Source organism: Brassica napus, chromosome C1, assembly GCF_020379485.1.
Source record: "Brassica napus cultivar Da-Ae chromosome C1, Da-Ae, whole genome shotgun sequence".
NCBI classification, from domain to species: domain Eukaryota; kingdom Viridiplantae; phylum Streptophyta; class Magnoliopsida; order Brassicales; family Brassicaceae; genus Brassica; species Brassica napus.
This window is the reverse complement of record NC_063444.1, coordinates 2,404,890-2,421,329: the sequence shown is the minus strand read 5'-3', so window position 1 is coordinate 2,421,329 and position 16,440 is coordinate 2,404,890. Positions and strand designations below refer to the sequence as shown.

The window sequence follows — 16,440 nt, the reverse complement described above, 5'->3', positions numbered from 1 at the left end:
ATCTATCTATTCTATTAAAATAGCAGTGTGATCCATTGATAAAAATAGGGTCCAACAATTATTTCAACCACTTATTATTATCTTTATATAAATGTATCTAATTTTATTAAAGCACTAACCACGTTCTATTTGTCTAATAAAAACAATTTTGTTTTTCTTTCTTGAAAGCAACAGTTACGTATCTCTTTTTCTTTTTGTAACAACAAGCAACAGTTACGTATTTCTTTCACAACAAAGTTCGATTTATTGATTTAAGGATTAACGAAGCATATAGTTGAAGAACAGAAACATAGACGATGGTTGATGACGAATCAGAATGTGATGGTGGATCCTTATATAGCCATGTGTTATCAACAATCGGTGCCCTATTCTTAATAGGTTGCTTACTGCCATGAGTTGAACTGTTCCTAAAGAGTGTGATGGCGGGTTCTAAAAAACAATGGTCAAATTTGTTTTGCGAAGAGAAGACGAATTCTGAAACCTACAATGGTGGTGCGACGGTGATGACGTCACTTGGTTCTTGACAACCAGTAACCTAATTTCAGCACGTGTTGGACTTATTATGGTTGTAAATTTGTAATTGATTATTTCAAAACCATTTTGTAAAAGCCTTTTGGGCTTAAGCAATGAATCAAACATTGACAAAAAAAGCAATGAATCAAACATATGACAAAAAAACATTTTCTCTAAATAGCCAAACAAATACAGATAGTATCATATTTACAAAATATTAATATAAATAATTGAAAAGCTGTTAAGTTGACATCTTTTCTTTTTATCATGTGTTGGATTAATATTGAAACTTGGACAAAGGATACATCAAACCAGCAAAACAAAGATTCTTCCGGAGCTAGTAACCAGCATAGTAAACAATACTATCTGGAGCCAAAGATGAAAATATAGAAAACAACACATAAACTAGAAGACACAGACCATAAAGGCAGATGACTACAAACATCTAGACGAGACTCAAACCCATTCATACAAGAAACAAACCGGACTGTTAGCTAATAGATAATCGTTGCTGTAGACTGCGCCTCCTCCTCCTCTGCGCCTGTACTCCACTGACCTCCTCCAATTCCAACTTAAACTCGCCATTGGACTTTGAAAGGACTCACCACGCGCCTTCTACGCGCCTCCACACCACAGCAAGGCCACCCAAGCCTTACTTAACACGATTCTTCTCCATACAGCCGGTAACCATTAGCCAACCACCACAGGCCATAGCTCTGACAAAATCGATGTCTGTTGCGTCCAGATCTGAATCTCTTCACTTCAATCCGGAGACATGAAGCTTCTATTCAGATTTGAGACCATCTAAAACTAAAAAGAGCATAAAACTAGAAGAAACATGCAACCACCTTCTCACGGAACCAACGGCGAGATGCCGCGGCCGGAGAAGGTGAAAAGACGACGACTCTGCTTTTTTTTTCACTCGCTCTGCCCTTTTTTTTAATACGGGTGAGAACATGACATCTTAAATAATATTTATTTTTGGTTCATTATTATAAAGTAACTTTTTTGAAATTCAATTCAGTATCTATTCTATTAAATTAGGAACATAACATATATGCAATGTTTTTAAACCCGACCCGGACACTGAACCAGACGACTTACTGGGTTGCTGGGTCACTGGGTCGACCGCGGATTAACCGCAGGTTAATAAATGAATTAATTTTATTATATAATAATATATCACCTATGTAAATAAAAATATAGAAACTAAAGTTTAATATTTTGTAAATATTTTTTAAAAAATAAAATAATAGTTTGGATATGTATATATTTTATGTTTAAAAACATTTAGAAAATACTTAACTTTAGTTTTTATATTTTTATTTTCATTTGACATACAACATATCAAAAAATAGTTTAGACTATTTAAAGTTTATAAATATTTAAATCTCTAATGTAAATAATAAATTAAACTTTAAATACAAAATAAACCAAAAGTAAAAAATCATTGTAATAAATTGTCAATAACGAAAATAAACTAACATCAAATCACATCAACTAATTTTGGTTCTCTCTACCATCGTTCATTTCATTTTCTTCAGATGACATAGTAAAATCTTCATCAAAATCTAAAAATCACAAATATAAAACTGAAAAGCGAAAACCTAACTTTTTTTTAATCATCACTTTGAGCATCTTTATCCCACAAACCCAATTGGGTTTCTTATTATTTATTTTTTTGTCTGATTAAAAAAAATAAAAAACGAATCTATCGCGGACCACCACTTGTCAATGGGGCCCGCGAACAATACAGAAAACCATGAACAAACGTTTCCTCTTCTGCGACTTTTGCAACTCGTTTCTTCTTTTTTTGTGGTGGTCCACGCCCTGTTTTTTGGGTAAAAACCGTCCTAAAACCATGCGATAATGCTGCTCTTAATTTCTTAATTGAAAATTTAGAATATAAAACATTATCTAAAAAAATAATTAAAAACTAAAAAAAGAAGTAAAAGTTATTTATTGGTTCAACCGGTGTTTCAACCGGTATCGGGTTCCGGGTTTTACTGGATATTTACGGGTTTTTGCGGGTTTTTAAATATTGGATTTTTCACAAAACCAAACCGGATTTTTTCTGGGTCACTGGATTTACCGGTTCAACCGCGGGTCCGGGTCGGGTTTCAAAACACTGCATATATGTTATGTTTAATTATTTATTCATTCTATTAATAATAACTAACTTCATGCATTTAATTTATAACCTTCCTTTTTATTTTCTTTATTCTAGAAACCCATAACACTAATTTATACTAACTAGAATTCACGAATACATTATATATATGAGTGAAAAATTAAGTATAAATTAGAATTCACAAAATAATGTAGAATAATGACAGTTAGTTTAAATTGGGTTAATAATTATTATCTATAATAATAATTTTATGTTAAACGGCAGTTCCTCTAATAATAATAAGGTATAAATAGTACTTTAAAGATTTAACCATTTCAATACTCATTAATTATTTATTAATAATTATTCTTTATATTATTTAATATTTATTAAATTAAACCACTAAAATAAAATCAAGTTGAAATAACAAATTATTAAATTATCAAAACCATAATGCAAGGCTAAATTATCTCAAATCCTTAAAAATAGTTTCATTTAAAATGAAAAATAAATCATATAAACTAAGTTTAATAAAATTATAGAAAAATTTTAAAGCATACAAAAATAATATTATTAATACATAGCGGGTTGAAAATATAAAATATTTTATTTAAATTAAAATATTAAAAATAAAATCAGTGTGAAATAAGTTTAACAATGGGTTAAATAAACAAAATCATAATACGGGTCAGAATTATTTTGAGTCTTCAAAAATTAAGTCCTATTTAAAAGATCAAAAATAAGTCATACAAATAAATTTTAGATAAAGTTCAAAAAAAAATCAAAATATATAATTTTTTTTTAAATCATACTTTTCATTACGTAAAATAATTTTTTCAATAAAATATATACCCGCCCTTTGAAGGGCGGGTTAGAATCTAGTATTATATTAAAAGAAAAGTCATGACTTCATTTATGTGTGATATTTTAAAATGTACTGTCTTCTAGAAAATTAACTAAAAAATTGTATAACTGTTTTACTTTAGAAAGTTGAGCCTTTAATTGTATGTATACATCATCTGGCCCATTATATCTAAACGATTGCATAACAATTGTTTTGCAAGGTGGTTATACTAACCGTATTTCATACAAACAGTTAGGACCAATTTTCATATGATATGTTTAGAGTGGTTATCTTATTTAATCTTTCGTTGTTAAAGGCTTAAAGCACAAGCCATTGTCCAATCTTTTGTCCCCAATGCATACAACTCATTGTGAATATGAAATATGTATTTTATAATTACTTTGACATACATGTTTGTTAATATATTTTCTTATATCTTACATTAAAGTTTGATGTATTTTATAAATCACAGTGGGTTACAAATCATGTTTATAACCATTATGATATGTTTAAAGTGGTTATTTTATTTAATCTTTCGTTGTTAAAGGCTTAAAGCACAAGCCATTGTCCAATCTTTTGTCCCCAAAGCATACAACTCATTGTGAATATGAAATATGTATTTTATAATTACTTTGACATACATGTTTGTTAATATATTTTCTTATATCTTACATTAAAGTTTGATGTACTTTATAAATCACAGTGGGTTACAAATCATGTTTATAACCATTATAGTATTCTCATAAAAATTGTCTCTTTTGAAATCAAGATATGACTAAACAATTTGAAATATATAAATTTATCTTTTTTTTACAATTTATAAATTAATTATTTTCTAACAATATTTCAAAATATACAAAATAAATACAGATTGTATAACCACCTTGCAAAATAGTGAGTGATGGGTATAAAATATACAAAATAATAATTCCAGATTGTCTTTCCTAAATTAAAGCAAAATATTTAAATTTTTTAACCGTATTACTTGAGTAAAAATCTTAATAATTAGTGCCAGAGTATTCAAAATTTTGTTAACATATTCGTTAAGATTTATATGTAAAAATATTTAAAATAGATTCCCGCATATCCTAATTATACACTATTTTCAATATTTAAAAAATATAATCAAACTAACAAAAACCTGACTCCAAAAATAAAAATATAATATGTTGGTAAAACGGGTTAACATTATCAAACTATATAATACATGTATAATTAAAACTAATACTATAAAATCTTTGTGACTACTTTAATCATGACATCTTTTCATTTTAAATATAATTTATATATTATACTTTAAAAATTCTAATAAATCTGTTATCTTAATTTTCAAAACGTTCATGTAAACATTTTCACTAATTTCGTAATTAGCAATGAACTATTCTTATGCATTAATATTATATATATATAAAGTTATCATTTATATAATGAAAAGTTTAAAAATTTATCCTATTTTTATTTACTTTATAATAATAATCATCATGTTAAATACTACTATTATATTGAACTAAACATGGTAAATATAAAATATTTATGTTAAAAGTATAATACGATGACAGAACAGTTTAACATTAGCAAACTACATAATGCATGTCTAAACATTAACATATCTTTGACTTTTGTATATACAATAATATATTATCTAAAATGAATAAACGTAAAAAATATTGGTAAAAAGAAATCCAACTTTGAAAGGCAGGTCAGAATTAAGCATAAATTAAATACAAAACAATTTGCAAATATGTTTTTTCATTCAATTTTTTTTAATAACTAAATGCAAATACAATAAGATAAATATATAATAAGAAGTGAAAAATACCTGCTGATTATTTATAAATGTAAATTAAAAAACTATTGTATTTAAAATAATTATATAAGTATATAATTAGCGTTAAAAATATATAAAAGAAATATCTATGTATATAAAATCGAAAAAAACACCGCGCGGGTCAGAATCTAGTTTTAAATTATGTCACAAGATGTTTATACTGTTTACAAATTAATAATTTTAAGAAGTATGATATTCAAAAAATATTATAGAATTATTAATTTATGTTTATTTAAATATCATCAAAAATTAAAAATTATTTTGTTAGTATGAATGCAAATTTAAACTAATAATAAAATAATCAAAATATAATAACAAATTTTAATTAATCTTTATTGGAAATTGAAAATATAATAAATTGTAACAAATTGTTTTTTATAAAAATCACTGAATAAGAATTTAATATATACTATTTATTTTTGACAACGTAAATAATATTTTATTACTTTATTAAATTTTAATTTTTTTGACAACAAAAATAAAATAACCTTACCTCACGGTTGAAGCTAGAGAACACAAGCCTATATATATATATATGTCTTGCTAACTTATTATGTAATGGGCCTATGTTTATGGTGTAGTAGTATATAGGAGGCCCATTAAATTATTGGCCCATTTAGTTTTCAGTAGTTGTCTTCTCACTTCCTCTCGTTTAGGGCTCCTTTTAAAGTCTTCTTCTTCTTCTTCGGGATTGATCTGATAACTCTGTTGATTCTGCAAGAAGTAGCTAAGATTACAATGGCTTGGCGCAGTGCAGGATCTGCTGCTCGCTCTTTCGTTTCCGCCACCGCTAGAGCTCCGTCCCTCCGACCTCCGCCGGCAACGCTTCCGCGCCTCCGTCCTTCCCAGTCCTCTTTGCCTCGCCGCCGATTCACAAATCCAAGGTTTTCACCAGTTCTTAAGCTCATGTTGATATTCAAGTTTGAATGGTTGGAGATCATTGTTTTGTTAATGACATTATATTTTTATGTTTATTCATTCATGAAATGAACTTAGGTTTTCATAGCTTGAACATTTTGGTGTGAATCCATATTTAAGAAGAATTGAAAATATTCAATTCAGATTGAGATATGATTTTCGTCGAATAAAACGAAGAAGAGGAAGTGTTATAAGTCTTATGTTGCTTGGATAGGAACTTGGGAGAGCTTGGATGCACACAGTCTCTCTTGCCTTTGCACAACGTGGTGGCTTCGTCGAGACTCATTTCTCACCTTAATCTCAACGTGCGAGCTTTCTGCGAACTCCCTAACGGTACCTTCCAACGCACTTGTCAAGATCGCTAATTACTCTCCTTTTGTCAGTTTTATTACTCTTCTTAGGGTTTCATTGTGGCAAAGAGCAATCTAATCTTGTTATGAGTTTCTTGTTTAATTTTGGAACATTGTGTGCTACTCTTTTCGTCTTGAAGTGGAATAAAAACTTTTTTTCTCTCGCTCGTAATTATGTATTTTTGCTCGTTAAGAACATATATTGGGTTTGGGATTTGATAGGGAATGGAAAAGATGGGTGATGGAAGTGGATTTTCAGTTGCTGTCAAGAGAGAAGTGCTACTGCTTTTGTAGGTTTCTTTGTCTATCATGTTTAGTTTTTGTTTTCAACGTTTAGGAACCTGAAACATAAGACCCAATACCGTTATAACATCTTGTTCATTTTAGTACCATTTAGACATCCAATTAAGGATTTTTCATTATAAAGCTTATCGCCATGCTCCTCCATCTAAATACATGAGTGGGTTATTCTGTTATAACGCATTAAGAAATGACAAACCTATACTTCGCCTTTTAGATCATTAGAGAATTTTAGACATCCGTGTACCATCCAAAAGAGTACACTTATCAAGAACTTACATGGCACCAATATGATTTTGTAGAGTTTGAATAGCTGATATGAGTTCAGTCTGATGATCTGATTCTGATCCAAAGGTTTTTGTCTGTGCCTTGATGATGGCAGGTACTTAAATGAGCGAAGTGTGTTGCATCAATCATCTTGAAGCAGATGGAGACTTTAAAAAGGGGTGTACCAAGAAGAACACATTGGTCGTGTTGTGTTTCGTCAGGAACCAGAAAAACTTAATACATTATTTGGTCTTTCCCACTTTTGACGACAACATTGTTGTTTTTTTTAACTTCAAGTTTCTCAGTATAATTTTGAATAACCATTGTTTCATCTTGTATGTTACTAGCTTTGTTTGGTTATCATTTACTGAATGGAGATAAAATTAAAGAACAAATTTTTACACGTGTAGTTTCGTTTTTCCTTTTCAGACGTGGAATAACTCTTATTTGTGTTATACGAATCATAAACTCTAAACAGTGATGAGAAAAGTATTTTGGGAACAATGAAAGTATAAACATGAAACGGTTCGAGTGTTCACATGAAAATGAAATCCAGGAATCAGTTAAGTAACTCCTCACATCGACCAGTACCATAGTAACCATTGAGTACGTGTTTCATACTTGCAACTTTATAAACCGCTTACACTTTATGAGGAATCATCAGCTTCTGTGTTATCTGCTTAATCACCGGAAGCCTCTGACTGATGGGGCCTGGGTCGCTATAGACTGCTAAATCAACTGGATACCCTTTCTGCATATATATAATCAAGAGTCAGGATCTTCTATATTCACTAACCATAGAAACATTGCAGTATAAGAAAATATTATGAATTTGTTTGATGATCCAACATGGTTAGGTCTATAATCAGCCAGTCGTTCTAGTTTGGTGTAAGAAAATATTTGGTTCTGTCCTAAAAGTGAAGAAAAACTAACCGCAGATAGAGACTTAAATGTTGTTTCTCTCCAACAGCTTTCACGAAGAACAGTGGGTGTCTCCCCTTTGCCAAACACATAATGCATTCTCGTCTCTCTCAACCTCATAAGCACACCATCAACTCTAAGCTGTAAAGAGGCAACGGATGGGTGATGACAGTCAAAGCATCATAACAGTTAATGAAGATCCACATATGAATAGTGTTTTTTTTTTCCTGATTTTGACTCACCCAAAATCGTAAGAGGAGAAACCATGAACTTGGCATGACTCTCTGAAGAAAACAAACAGGTTATCCTTTGTTACTAACACACAACTTGTATCAAATCAAAAGCATTATTAAAAAAAATGCTACTGGAAAGAAAGACTTGTGATTTCTTTACCACTTTCACAGTCAGAAGTGACACTCCATTGTCAGCCAGTTCATCTTCATACAAAACTACCTGAATGAATAGAAAATAAGTACATCAAAAGGCGCAGAAGAATATAACAAAAGATAAAAGTAAAGGTTTTGTGATTGTATCGAGTAGAGAACAAACCTCATCATAGAAGAGAATAGGTTCTTTAAGTGAAAGAGCAGCCAAATCAATCTGCTCTTCACAGTTCTCCCACTTAAGACTATCTTCCCCCTCAGTATTTGCTTTGGCCTCAACCTGCCCCACATCAAGAGCACCATACATCAACAAACACTTCATTAATTATCGCATGATAAGCAGAACAAGAGTGAACATGGGAGCAACACAAACCGTTTCTTGGTCTTTCTCAACAACTCCGCTACCAGAGTACGGCGTAGTAAAAGTGTAATCATAATCCAGTATCACCTGCTGAGACGGCTTGCTGCAATTTCATCAGAAACGTATCAGACAAAACAATTGTACAAAGCAGAGTTTTAAAAAGTTCAATCTCATCACAAACTCTTACCTCCTGAACTTCCATTTTGCAGCAGCAGGAACCTCAACAGGTGGAAGCCCTTCTTGCTTCCAACCCGCAAGTGCATCAAACGCGTTAAAATGAATCTTCGTGTTGCTGCTCAAGTGTTTAAGCACTAACGCATTCTCGCCAAAGACCATTTCAGGTAAGTGAGAGGTCTTAAGCTTCTCTTCCCACCTGTATCACAATCAAACCAACACAATCAAAATCATGATTGACATTGAAAGACCTCTGCATATACTCAGTTCTCAATCGAATTGACGACGCATAGATACAAACACTAACAGCAATGCACAGACACTAAAGTGAGAGAGATAGGGATTTGAGTACTGTTCGTGAGCGAGAGAAGTGAGAATCGTGCCGCGGATGGTTTCGATCTCCCAGTCATGGATTCGTAAGCCTTTACGTCCGTCGGGAAGAAGCTCAGCTCCGGCAGATTTTAGAATCTCCTTATCGACCTCCGTCTCCATCTGAATCGCCGGCAAATGTTGGCCCTTTCCTTTTTTCTCCGTCGGTTTCAACTTTTTGCGATCAACCGGTGAAACAAACTATCTAACACATTGACTTAAGAGCTTGATGGGCTTTAAGTTCGTAAACTGGGCCTAGATTACTAAGTTCGTAAACTATCTACCCAGTTACTAAGTTGGATACATTAACTATAGTTTTTAATTTGATTTATGTTCTTGCAAGGCTAGATAGTTTAGAAGAATAATAAACTTTCTCGGCTGGGTTTGGTATGTAGTTGTAATGCTAATCTCTTACAGAGATACAACATTTAGTCTCTTGAGGAAAAAGATTAGATGGATACTTGTAATGTTTCCTTGCATTGAACCGAAGTAGTTTGGGCTTTGATAGCATGGTGTTTTCCTTTATGGAACTTACTTATCTTCAAAATCTTTCACCTGGTTTGGGTGATAGTTTTGCAGGGAGTACTGTGTCGTCAATGGATGTTTTATGTTTCACTAGTTTATGTATGAGCTTGTATTCGGATACTCAAGACTCATCGGTATTACAAGGCCTTACCTCCCGGATTTATGACCATTCTGGCATTGTTGCAGAGTGTCTAACCCTTTTGATTGCACAAGTTGTGATCATATCAATGTGTATCTCTAAGCTTGTCTGTAAGTTAAACCGTCAAGAACTCACTCACCTTCTTTCAGAGAGTTGGTCATTTGATGTTCACCGAATCTTATTCGATATTTGATCCCTTATCTTTTCTTTTCTTTGATGGTTTATATGCTCACTTTGCTTGTTGTTGTGCTTATGCTATGGCAAACTCGTTGACTAGTGATGCCTTTCTATGTTGTAACACCTCATCCTCGAATGGAGTTTTAAACTTTTAAGTTAATTAAGCAAGGTTTGACCAAAAAAGGTTAAGTGTTAGATTCCCATTCGTTATTATTTAGTTTGATGTAGCTCGTTGTATTTGGATTCTCGTTCAAAATTTCACTATCTAGTACCGGCACAGGCATGTTTCCACCCAACACAACACATTGTGCTCGAAACATTTAAGAAAATGTCAGAATCCACCATATTAGAACGAGTGAATAGCATCGAATTATAAAAGTCACAACTTAACTCGTTTCATACAACTCATGAATACATTCCTCTTCAGCGAAACAGAGACACAAGAAAAGGCTGACGACAACCTTTAGTTACAAACTTGGGATTTATTCAGAGTCAGAATCTGATCTAGCACTCTGCCTTACGCTCCTCTTGGTTTGTGTAGTAGACTTTGGTTTATGAGATGATTCCCCTTCGTAATGTATGACTTGAGCTCTAGCTAACCTCTCTTCCAGATCCTCTGTGCTGAAATCGTCTTTCCCTCCCAGCTCATTGAACCCAACCTACCAACAACAACATTAGAAAACCAATCATATTCTAAAAGATAATAACCAAAAGATGGGAATTTGCTTTAGCGTAGTATCATCCAGTTGCTATACCACATAATCATCCACTTTAGTGTTCTTGATGAGGGCAAGAGTGGGAAGAACGACAATCTTGAGCCTCTCAGCCAAGAAGGGACTTTTCTCAGCTTGGATCTTCACAAAACGCGTCTCAATGTGCTGCTTTGCCAATATACCCAAGTGCTTATCCATCACCTGCAACAACAAAAAAAAAAAAGATTTCTCTTTATGTATAGTAGCTACAGACAAGAGACAAGTCTCTGTCCTAACATCTCTTGTCAAGATCATACATGGACCTAAACACAAAAAGGAGATAACTTTTTCAAAGGAAAGGCTAAACTAGCAAACCCTAAATCTCTTCTTCCCCCAAAACATACAAGACAGTGAGAAACTCCGCGAAAGTATGAATCTTTCCACGAGAGATAATCAACGAAACCTAATTGAATCCAAAGGGAGATTGTGAATATTCATACTTTACAGGGCCAATTCTCGCGGTAGAAGTGGCACACGACGCGTTCGCTAGCCTTGACGGCGGCGAAGAAGTCTTTCTCGGAAGGGATCTCTGTGTACTCGCCGTGTCCATGACTCATCCAACGCTTCCTTTTCTCCGCCATTTTCTTCATCTGCTGCAGCCTCCTCTCCCTCAACACCTCCAGATCGTCCTCGTCAGGCTTTTCAAGGGACGCGATCTCCTCGTCGAGCTTGTCCTCCATGGCTTTCGCCACCGTCAGAAGCTGCTTCTCCAGAATCTGCCATGACCAAAAAAAAACAAAATCACAAATCCAAATCTCGCGAAAATGTAATCATCAAACGCAATTAAAAGCCAACATTAACAATTGGTACCTCTTGAATAGGATTATCCATTGCGAAACGCCGGCGAGATCTGTTGGGCGGAGCTTCGTTGTTTGAAATTCGAAAGAGAGATTCAGTTTTAGGTAGCTGATGATGAAAGATGGAGAGAGAGACGCACAAAATAGAGATCTCGGGTTCTGTAAAACGACACCGTTTCGAATACAACCGGTTATGAAGAAATCTTTAAATTCCGCATTAAACCGGTCGAACCATTGATCTTTTTATATATTATAAAAGTTGGACACTCGATTCCACCTAAATTAATTTATGCCAACACTTTATTTATAAAAGCTTCTATACCAGGTGGCGGGTTTCAGGTTTCAGGTCTGAAGTCTATTTTGGTATACTTGCTCTTCCGTGTAGAAAAGTGTTTGTGATAACATCGAAGAAACAAAAGGTGGTCGGAGAGAGTTCAAGCGTAAGATTTGATTGAATGGCTATGCTCACTGAAATCGCCACCCTTGAGGAGAAGTATGTTTTGATTTTTTTTTGTTTCTCACCTTTTTGTTTGTTTGTGTCTGATCTTTTGAATTAAGACAGAAAAAAGTTGACATGTGATCTTGTCTGAAACCTGATACCTCTTTCTGGAAGTTTGATGAGCTCTTCCTGTGTCTCCGATTTTGGTTTGGAGGAATGAATTAAATACCTTCTTTTTTTTTTGCAGTAAATCTAGATTGCGTTTTTTTTTTAATTCTGTGTTTTCTTTTGGTGTTTGTTGTCTGAATCTCTGCCTTGTTCTTTGATTAAGGAATGGTTTTGATTCTGTTTTTTTTTTTTTTTTGCTCTAAGGAATTAAAAATAATTTTTTTTTTGTGTCTTCTTCTGTTACTTGGGGGTGAACTGCGCCAAGGTGCTTTCTGGATCAAATTAATTTGTTGAATTCTGGGTAATTATTTTTAGTATTGGATCAGAGATCTCTTGAGGAGTTATACAATGTGTTTAAGTGGCTTCTCTACTAGTATTCAGATTGATTAATGGTTTGTTTTTATCTTTTGGTTCTTAGGTATATCGAATTATGCAAGAAGCATGGAACCGTACCCAACACTTCCATTTTATCTGCCTTCTTTGAGGTTTGCTTACCATTTTCCTCTATTTATTTCTTATGTAGCTTAATCATAGTGTTTTACTAATCGAATGAACTTTTCAGGCGGAGGATAAAAAGTCAAGGAATCAAAGATGCACCATGAACATTTTAGTTGACAGAGTGATGTACGATGACTTTCACCCGATTCTTGAGTTATGCAATGAGATCAACGCATCTGAGGTAGAAGGAATAGATCTCTCTGTGAGATCATCTTGTTCTTTGGAAGATCAGTACGTATTGTCATTGATACGTTCCGTCAATCAAAAGCTTCGTCTTGTTGATGTACATGATTGTTTTGGGACAACCTTCTGGCGGTAAGCAAATTGTCTTTTGTCTTCTCCTTTTCTTTTTGCATTATTTCTTAAGCTTTGATTGTTTTTTTCTTTAAGGGACGTCTTCTCTCAAGGCTTGAGCTGCGAAGTTTTGAACGTGAGGTCTTTGCATTTCCGCAAGCTTAACATCGCTGGAGAGTTCGCGCAGCTGCACACTCTTATACTCGATTCCAACCGTGTGACTGGTTTTGGTGAAAGCTGTTTTTCTGCGATGCCTAACTTGAGTTTTCTTTCGATGTGCGACACTGTTGTCTCTGATCTTTGGACAGCAAGCGCTGCTCTCTTGAAGCTTCCTTCTCTTGAGGTGCTCCGGTTCCAAATTTGGATTTGTTGCAGCGAATCTTCTACCACCCAACTTAAACCGCAGTCATCAACTGATGAAAACATGTTTGATGAATCAAACTCTCGCATTGAAGCAGACTTTTCAGGCGTTTTCGAACAGATGGATCCTGATTTAACTGTTGAAGAGACTCTTAGCATGGATGATTTGAATGCAGAAGTATTCATGAGGGAAAAGGTAAAAACTCATATCGATACGTTCTTGTTTCTAATAGAAACAATGAAAATGGTTAAAGCTTCTTTATACGGTTCAGGTTAGGAAAGGGAAGATGCCAGACCAAACCAACGACCTTGGGGATGTTGGGTTGAAGTATATATCAACTAAAGCATCACCTATATGTTCCAAAAAGCATTACAGGATCTTCATGATAAACTCTCTGCCGAAACTAAAAGTGTTGGACAACTTGGCTATCAGAAGGAGCGACAGAGACAGGGCCACCGAAACATATTCCGAGAACTTTGAGCACTTACCGTACAAGAGAAAGAGCAAGGAAAGTGTGGTTAGAGTCCTCGAGAAGCGCGAGACGAGATCAAGCAAATGGAAGTCTCAGAGTTCCTATACGAGGTCTCTCTGTGCGGCTAGGATGGGATCGTCTGCGTGGCCTCTCTTGCATTCGATTCCTTCTTTTAGTAGGGTTCAAGATGAAGGAAGGAGTTTGAGTCCAAGGCAGTTTGAATACCATCCCCTGGATCCTAGCCTCATGGTGTATGGGACTTTGGATGGAGAAGTGGTTGTTCTCAATCATGAAAGCGGGAAGATACTACGTTACATCCCTTCTCATGGAGCTCAGAGTAGTATCTTGGGACTTTGTTGGCTCAGGACGTATCCATCCATGGTAAGGATTAAAAAATCAAGCTGCCTTTATTTTTTAGCCTTGGGCATTCAGTTCTTCGGTTTAGGATCTGTTCGGGTATTTAGAAAATTCGGTTAGGTTCTGGTTTGGTTCGGGTAACAAAGTTAAGAACCGACTAATATCCAAGATAATTTTAGATCCAATCGATTCCTGTTCGGTTCCGGTTTTTGGTTAATTCAGATTAAAAAGTTAGAAAATTCAAGTTTTTTTGGATTAGATATCAATTTTTTTGGGTTGTCGGATAAAAGTTTGGATAATTTAGATAGTTTTAAATATTTCAGATAAAAACTATTCTAGTAATTCAGTTTTTTGTGTGTTTCGGTTTATAAACAGTATTTTTAAATTATTTGATTATTTAAAACTGAATATAGTTAATATTTATAAGTACAGAAATTATATTATAGAAATATGGGTACCCATTCGGGTTTAGTTGGATTCCCGCTAGGTTTCGGTTCTTTGGTTCTAGAGATATAAGATCAATTCGGGTAATTTGTAGATAAATGTGCCCATGCCTGTGTTTGTTGTTGCCTACAGCAAATTCATTTCAAAGTTTTGTATTTTTCAGGTTATAGCTGGCTCAGCCAACGGCTCACTGAAGCTGTACGACATCCAGAAAGCGTCATCCACACTTAATGCCACCACTCACACCGCTTCTGGCTCTGATACTTTTGATGATTTTGACCAATTAACCTCAGTTCATGTTAATTCCACGGACAAACTGTTTCTCGCTAGTGGATACTCAAAGGACGTGGCGTTGTACGACATTGGCAGCGGAACACGCCTCCAGGTTTTCGCTAACATGCATCAGGAGCACATCAACGTGGTGAAGTTCTCGAACCATTCCCCTTCAATTTTCGCGACTTCTTCTTTTGACAAAGATGTTAAGCTGTGGGATTTGAGACAAGACCCATCCCAACCTTGCTACACGGCTTCTAGTAATAAAGGAAACGTCATGGTTTGCTTTTCTCCGGATGATCGTTACCTTCTAACATCAGCCGTGGACAACGAGGTACACTCTCATATCGACCCTTGAAGCTTCCTTGTATTGATGTTTAGTAACACATTTGAGTATTCTCTCTCAGGTGAGGCAGCTTTTGACGGTTGATGGAAGGCTTCATCTGAATTTTGACATAGTCCCAACGGGAAGCTCCATGAACTATACTCGATCGTATTACATGAATGGTAATGACTACATCATAAGTGGAAGCTGCGATGAGAGCATGGTCCGTGTCTGTTGTGCTCAAACGGGAAGACGCCTCAGGGATGTATCTCTAGAGGTAACGACACGAATCTTAGCTGCTGTGTGTAGTGAGAGAGAGAGAGAGAGAGCATATTGACCTGACTATGTGATTTAGTTTGGCTTGCAGTGGAACGGCTCAGAATTCTCCATGATGTTTGTTCAGTCTCTACGCGGTGATCCCTTCAGGGTGAGTTTGTTAATCCTCGAATTACCTACCATTTAATAAGAAGAATGTGTATCGAGATTCGAGACTTGTGCTTGGTTTCTATGTCTTGCAGGATTTTAACATGAGTGTTTTGGCTACGTACACGCGACCTAGCTCAGTGTCTGAAATAGTCAAGGTACATTGAAACACACATAGACACAGTTCCTAATTTTATTAAGTAAACCTCTTATAACAGAGTTTATGGCACAAAAATGGATTTTCAGGTGAATATGCTAGCACCAAGAGATCATATAGAAGAACAATCTTGTGGTCTTCATTGTTACCCCTCAAATAGCATGGGAGGCTAAGGAAACATTTTAAAAAAGAAAAAAAAAACAATTAACTAGTGTGTTAAACTCTGCTTGGAAAGTGTATGATTTTGGTAGAGGCACGTTTGTTTGTATTATACTATTGCTAGATAGATTACGAATCTCAAGAGAAGTGTATTCAAGGAGGAGGAAACTGTAACATAAAAGACAACAACATTAAAAAAATTTAAACACCATACCAACAGCAGGAGACAAATGTCCGGTTAAGACTAAACCGCTGGTCTAATGATAAAATAAGGTTGTAAGAAAATTATAAATATAGGTTAGGTCGAGTGTGCTCTCGGACACGGGTCCGGTTAAGACTAAA

At 34.5% G+C, this 16,440-nt stretch overlaps 4 protein-coding genes across 9 annotated transcripts; 2 read left to right on the top strand and 2 right to left on the bottom strand.

Annotated features, from left to right (window-relative positions):
• The first annotated feature begins 5,915 nt into the window (after positions 1-5,915).
• BNAC01G04100D lies at positions 5,916-7,533 on the top strand. 3 transcript variants are annotated; one of them, XM_013842394.3, is made up of 4 exons: positions 5,927-6,179; positions 6,428-6,546; positions 6,786-6,853; positions 7,246-7,533. In XM_013842394.3, the coding sequence occupies exons 1-3, from the start codon at positions 6,034-6,036 to the stop codon at positions 6,803-6,805; spliced, it is 285 nt and encodes a 94-aa protein (XP_013697848.1). In that variant the 5' UTR covers positions 5,927-6,033; the 3' UTR covers positions 6,806-6,853; positions 7,246-7,533. The 3 variants fall into 3 exon arrangements, with proteins under 3 accessions (XP_013697849.1, XP_013697848.1, XP_013697847.1); XM_013842395.3 differs by lacking the exon at positions 6,786-6,853 and having other exon boundaries at positions 5,916-6,179; XM_013842393.3 differs by lacking the exons at positions 6,786-6,853; positions 7,246-7,533 and having other exon boundaries at positions 6,428-6,727.
• A 29-nt stretch (positions 7,534-7,562) lies between these two features.
• On the bottom strand, positions 7,563-9,551 carry LOC106401802 (TIP41-like protein). The gene is made up of 8 exons (XM_013842392.3): positions 9,322-9,551; positions 8,983-9,168; positions 8,808-8,898; positions 8,601-8,714; positions 8,445-8,504; positions 8,294-8,335; positions 8,064-8,192; positions 7,563-7,881 (listed from the first exon to the last, which is right to left on the bottom strand). Exons 1-8 carry the CDS (start codon positions 9,459-9,461, stop codon positions 7,771-7,773), a joined length of 873 nt encoding a protein of 290 aa, XP_013697846.1. The 5' UTR covers positions 9,462-9,551; the 3' UTR covers positions 7,563-7,770.
• A 972-nt stretch (positions 9,552-10,523) lies between these two features.
• LOC106397168 (thioredoxin domain-containing protein 9 homolog) lies at positions 10,524-11,998 on the bottom strand. The gene is made up of 4 exons (XM_013837739.3): positions 11,742-11,998; positions 11,372-11,647; positions 10,935-11,093; positions 10,524-10,838 (listed from the first exon to the last, which is right to left on the bottom strand). Exons 1-4 carry the CDS (start codon positions 11,760-11,762, stop codon positions 10,662-10,664), a joined length of 633 nt encoding a protein of 210 aa, XP_013693193.1. The 5' UTR covers positions 11,763-11,998; the 3' UTR covers positions 10,524-10,661.
• Positions 11,999-12,019: 21 nt separating this feature from the next.
• Positions 12,020-16,240, top strand: BNAC01G04070D. Of its 4 annotated transcripts, none has more exons than XM_022694474.2 (11): positions 12,030-12,221; positions 12,601-12,636; positions 12,754-12,820; positions 12,898-13,148; positions 13,224-13,683; positions 13,760-14,341; positions 14,925-15,368; positions 15,442-15,636; positions 15,715-15,786; positions 15,878-15,940; positions 16,029-16,240. In XM_022694474.2, the coding sequence occupies exons 1-11, from the start codon at positions 12,184-12,186 to the stop codon at positions 16,110-16,112; spliced, it is 2,292 nt and encodes a 763-aa protein (XP_022550195.1). In that variant the 5' UTR covers positions 12,030-12,183; the 3' UTR covers positions 16,113-16,240. The 4 variants fall into 4 exon arrangements, with proteins under 4 accessions (XP_013698437.1, XP_013698436.1, XP_022550195.1 ...); XM_022694475.2 differs by having other exon boundaries at positions 12,031-12,221; positions 15,727-15,786; XM_013842983.3 differs by lacking the exon at positions 12,601-12,636 and having other exon boundaries at positions 12,020-12,221; positions 15,727-15,786.
• Positions 16,241-16,440: the final 200 nt, after the last annotated feature.

Bases quoted from the DNA above. Each gene is read 5' to 3' on its own strand.
- BNAC01G04100D (XM_013842393.3), top strand. From the start codon at position 6,034: ATGGCTTGGCGCAGTGCAGGATCTGCTGCTCGCTCTTTCGTTTCCGCC. The intron at 6,180-6,427 runs GTTTTCACCAGT...TTGCTTGGATAG, and splicing joins CGCCGATTCACAAATCCAAG to GAACTTGGGAGAGCTTGGAT.
- LOC106401802 (XM_013842392.3), bottom strand. From the start codon at position 9,461: ATGGAGACGGAGGTCGATAAGGAGATTCTAAAATCTGCCGGAGCTGAG. The intron at 9,169-9,321 runs GTACTCAAATCC...ATTGTGATACAG, and splicing joins ACTTCTCTCGCTCACGAACA to GTGGGAAGAGAAGCTTAAGA. The intron at 8,505-8,600 runs GTTTGTTCTCTA...CTATTCATTCAG, and splicing joins CTATTCTCTTCTATGATGAG to GTAGTTTTGTATGAAGATGA.
- LOC106397168 (XM_013837739.3), bottom strand. From the start codon at position 11,762: ATGGATAATCCTATTCAAGAG. The intron at 11,648-11,741 runs GTACCAATTGTT...TGGTCATGGCAG, and splicing joins TGGATAATCCTATTCAAGAG to ATTCTGGAGAAGCAGCTTCT. The intron at 11,094-11,371 runs GTATGAATATTC...TTGTTGTTGCAG, and splicing joins GCGAGAATTGGCCCTGTAAA to GTGATGGATAAGCACTTGGG.
- BNAC01G04070D (XM_022694474.2), top strand. From the start codon at position 12,184: ATGGCTATGCTCACTGAAATCGCCACCCTTGAGGAGAA. The intron at 15,637-15,714 runs GTAACGACACGA...TATGTGATTTAG, and splicing joins TCAGGGATGTATCTCTAGAG to TTTGGCTTGCAGTGGAACGG. The intron at 15,787-15,877 runs GTGAGTTTGTTA...TATGTCTTGCAG, and splicing joins TACGCGGTGATCCCTTCAGG to GATTTTAACATGAGTGTTTT.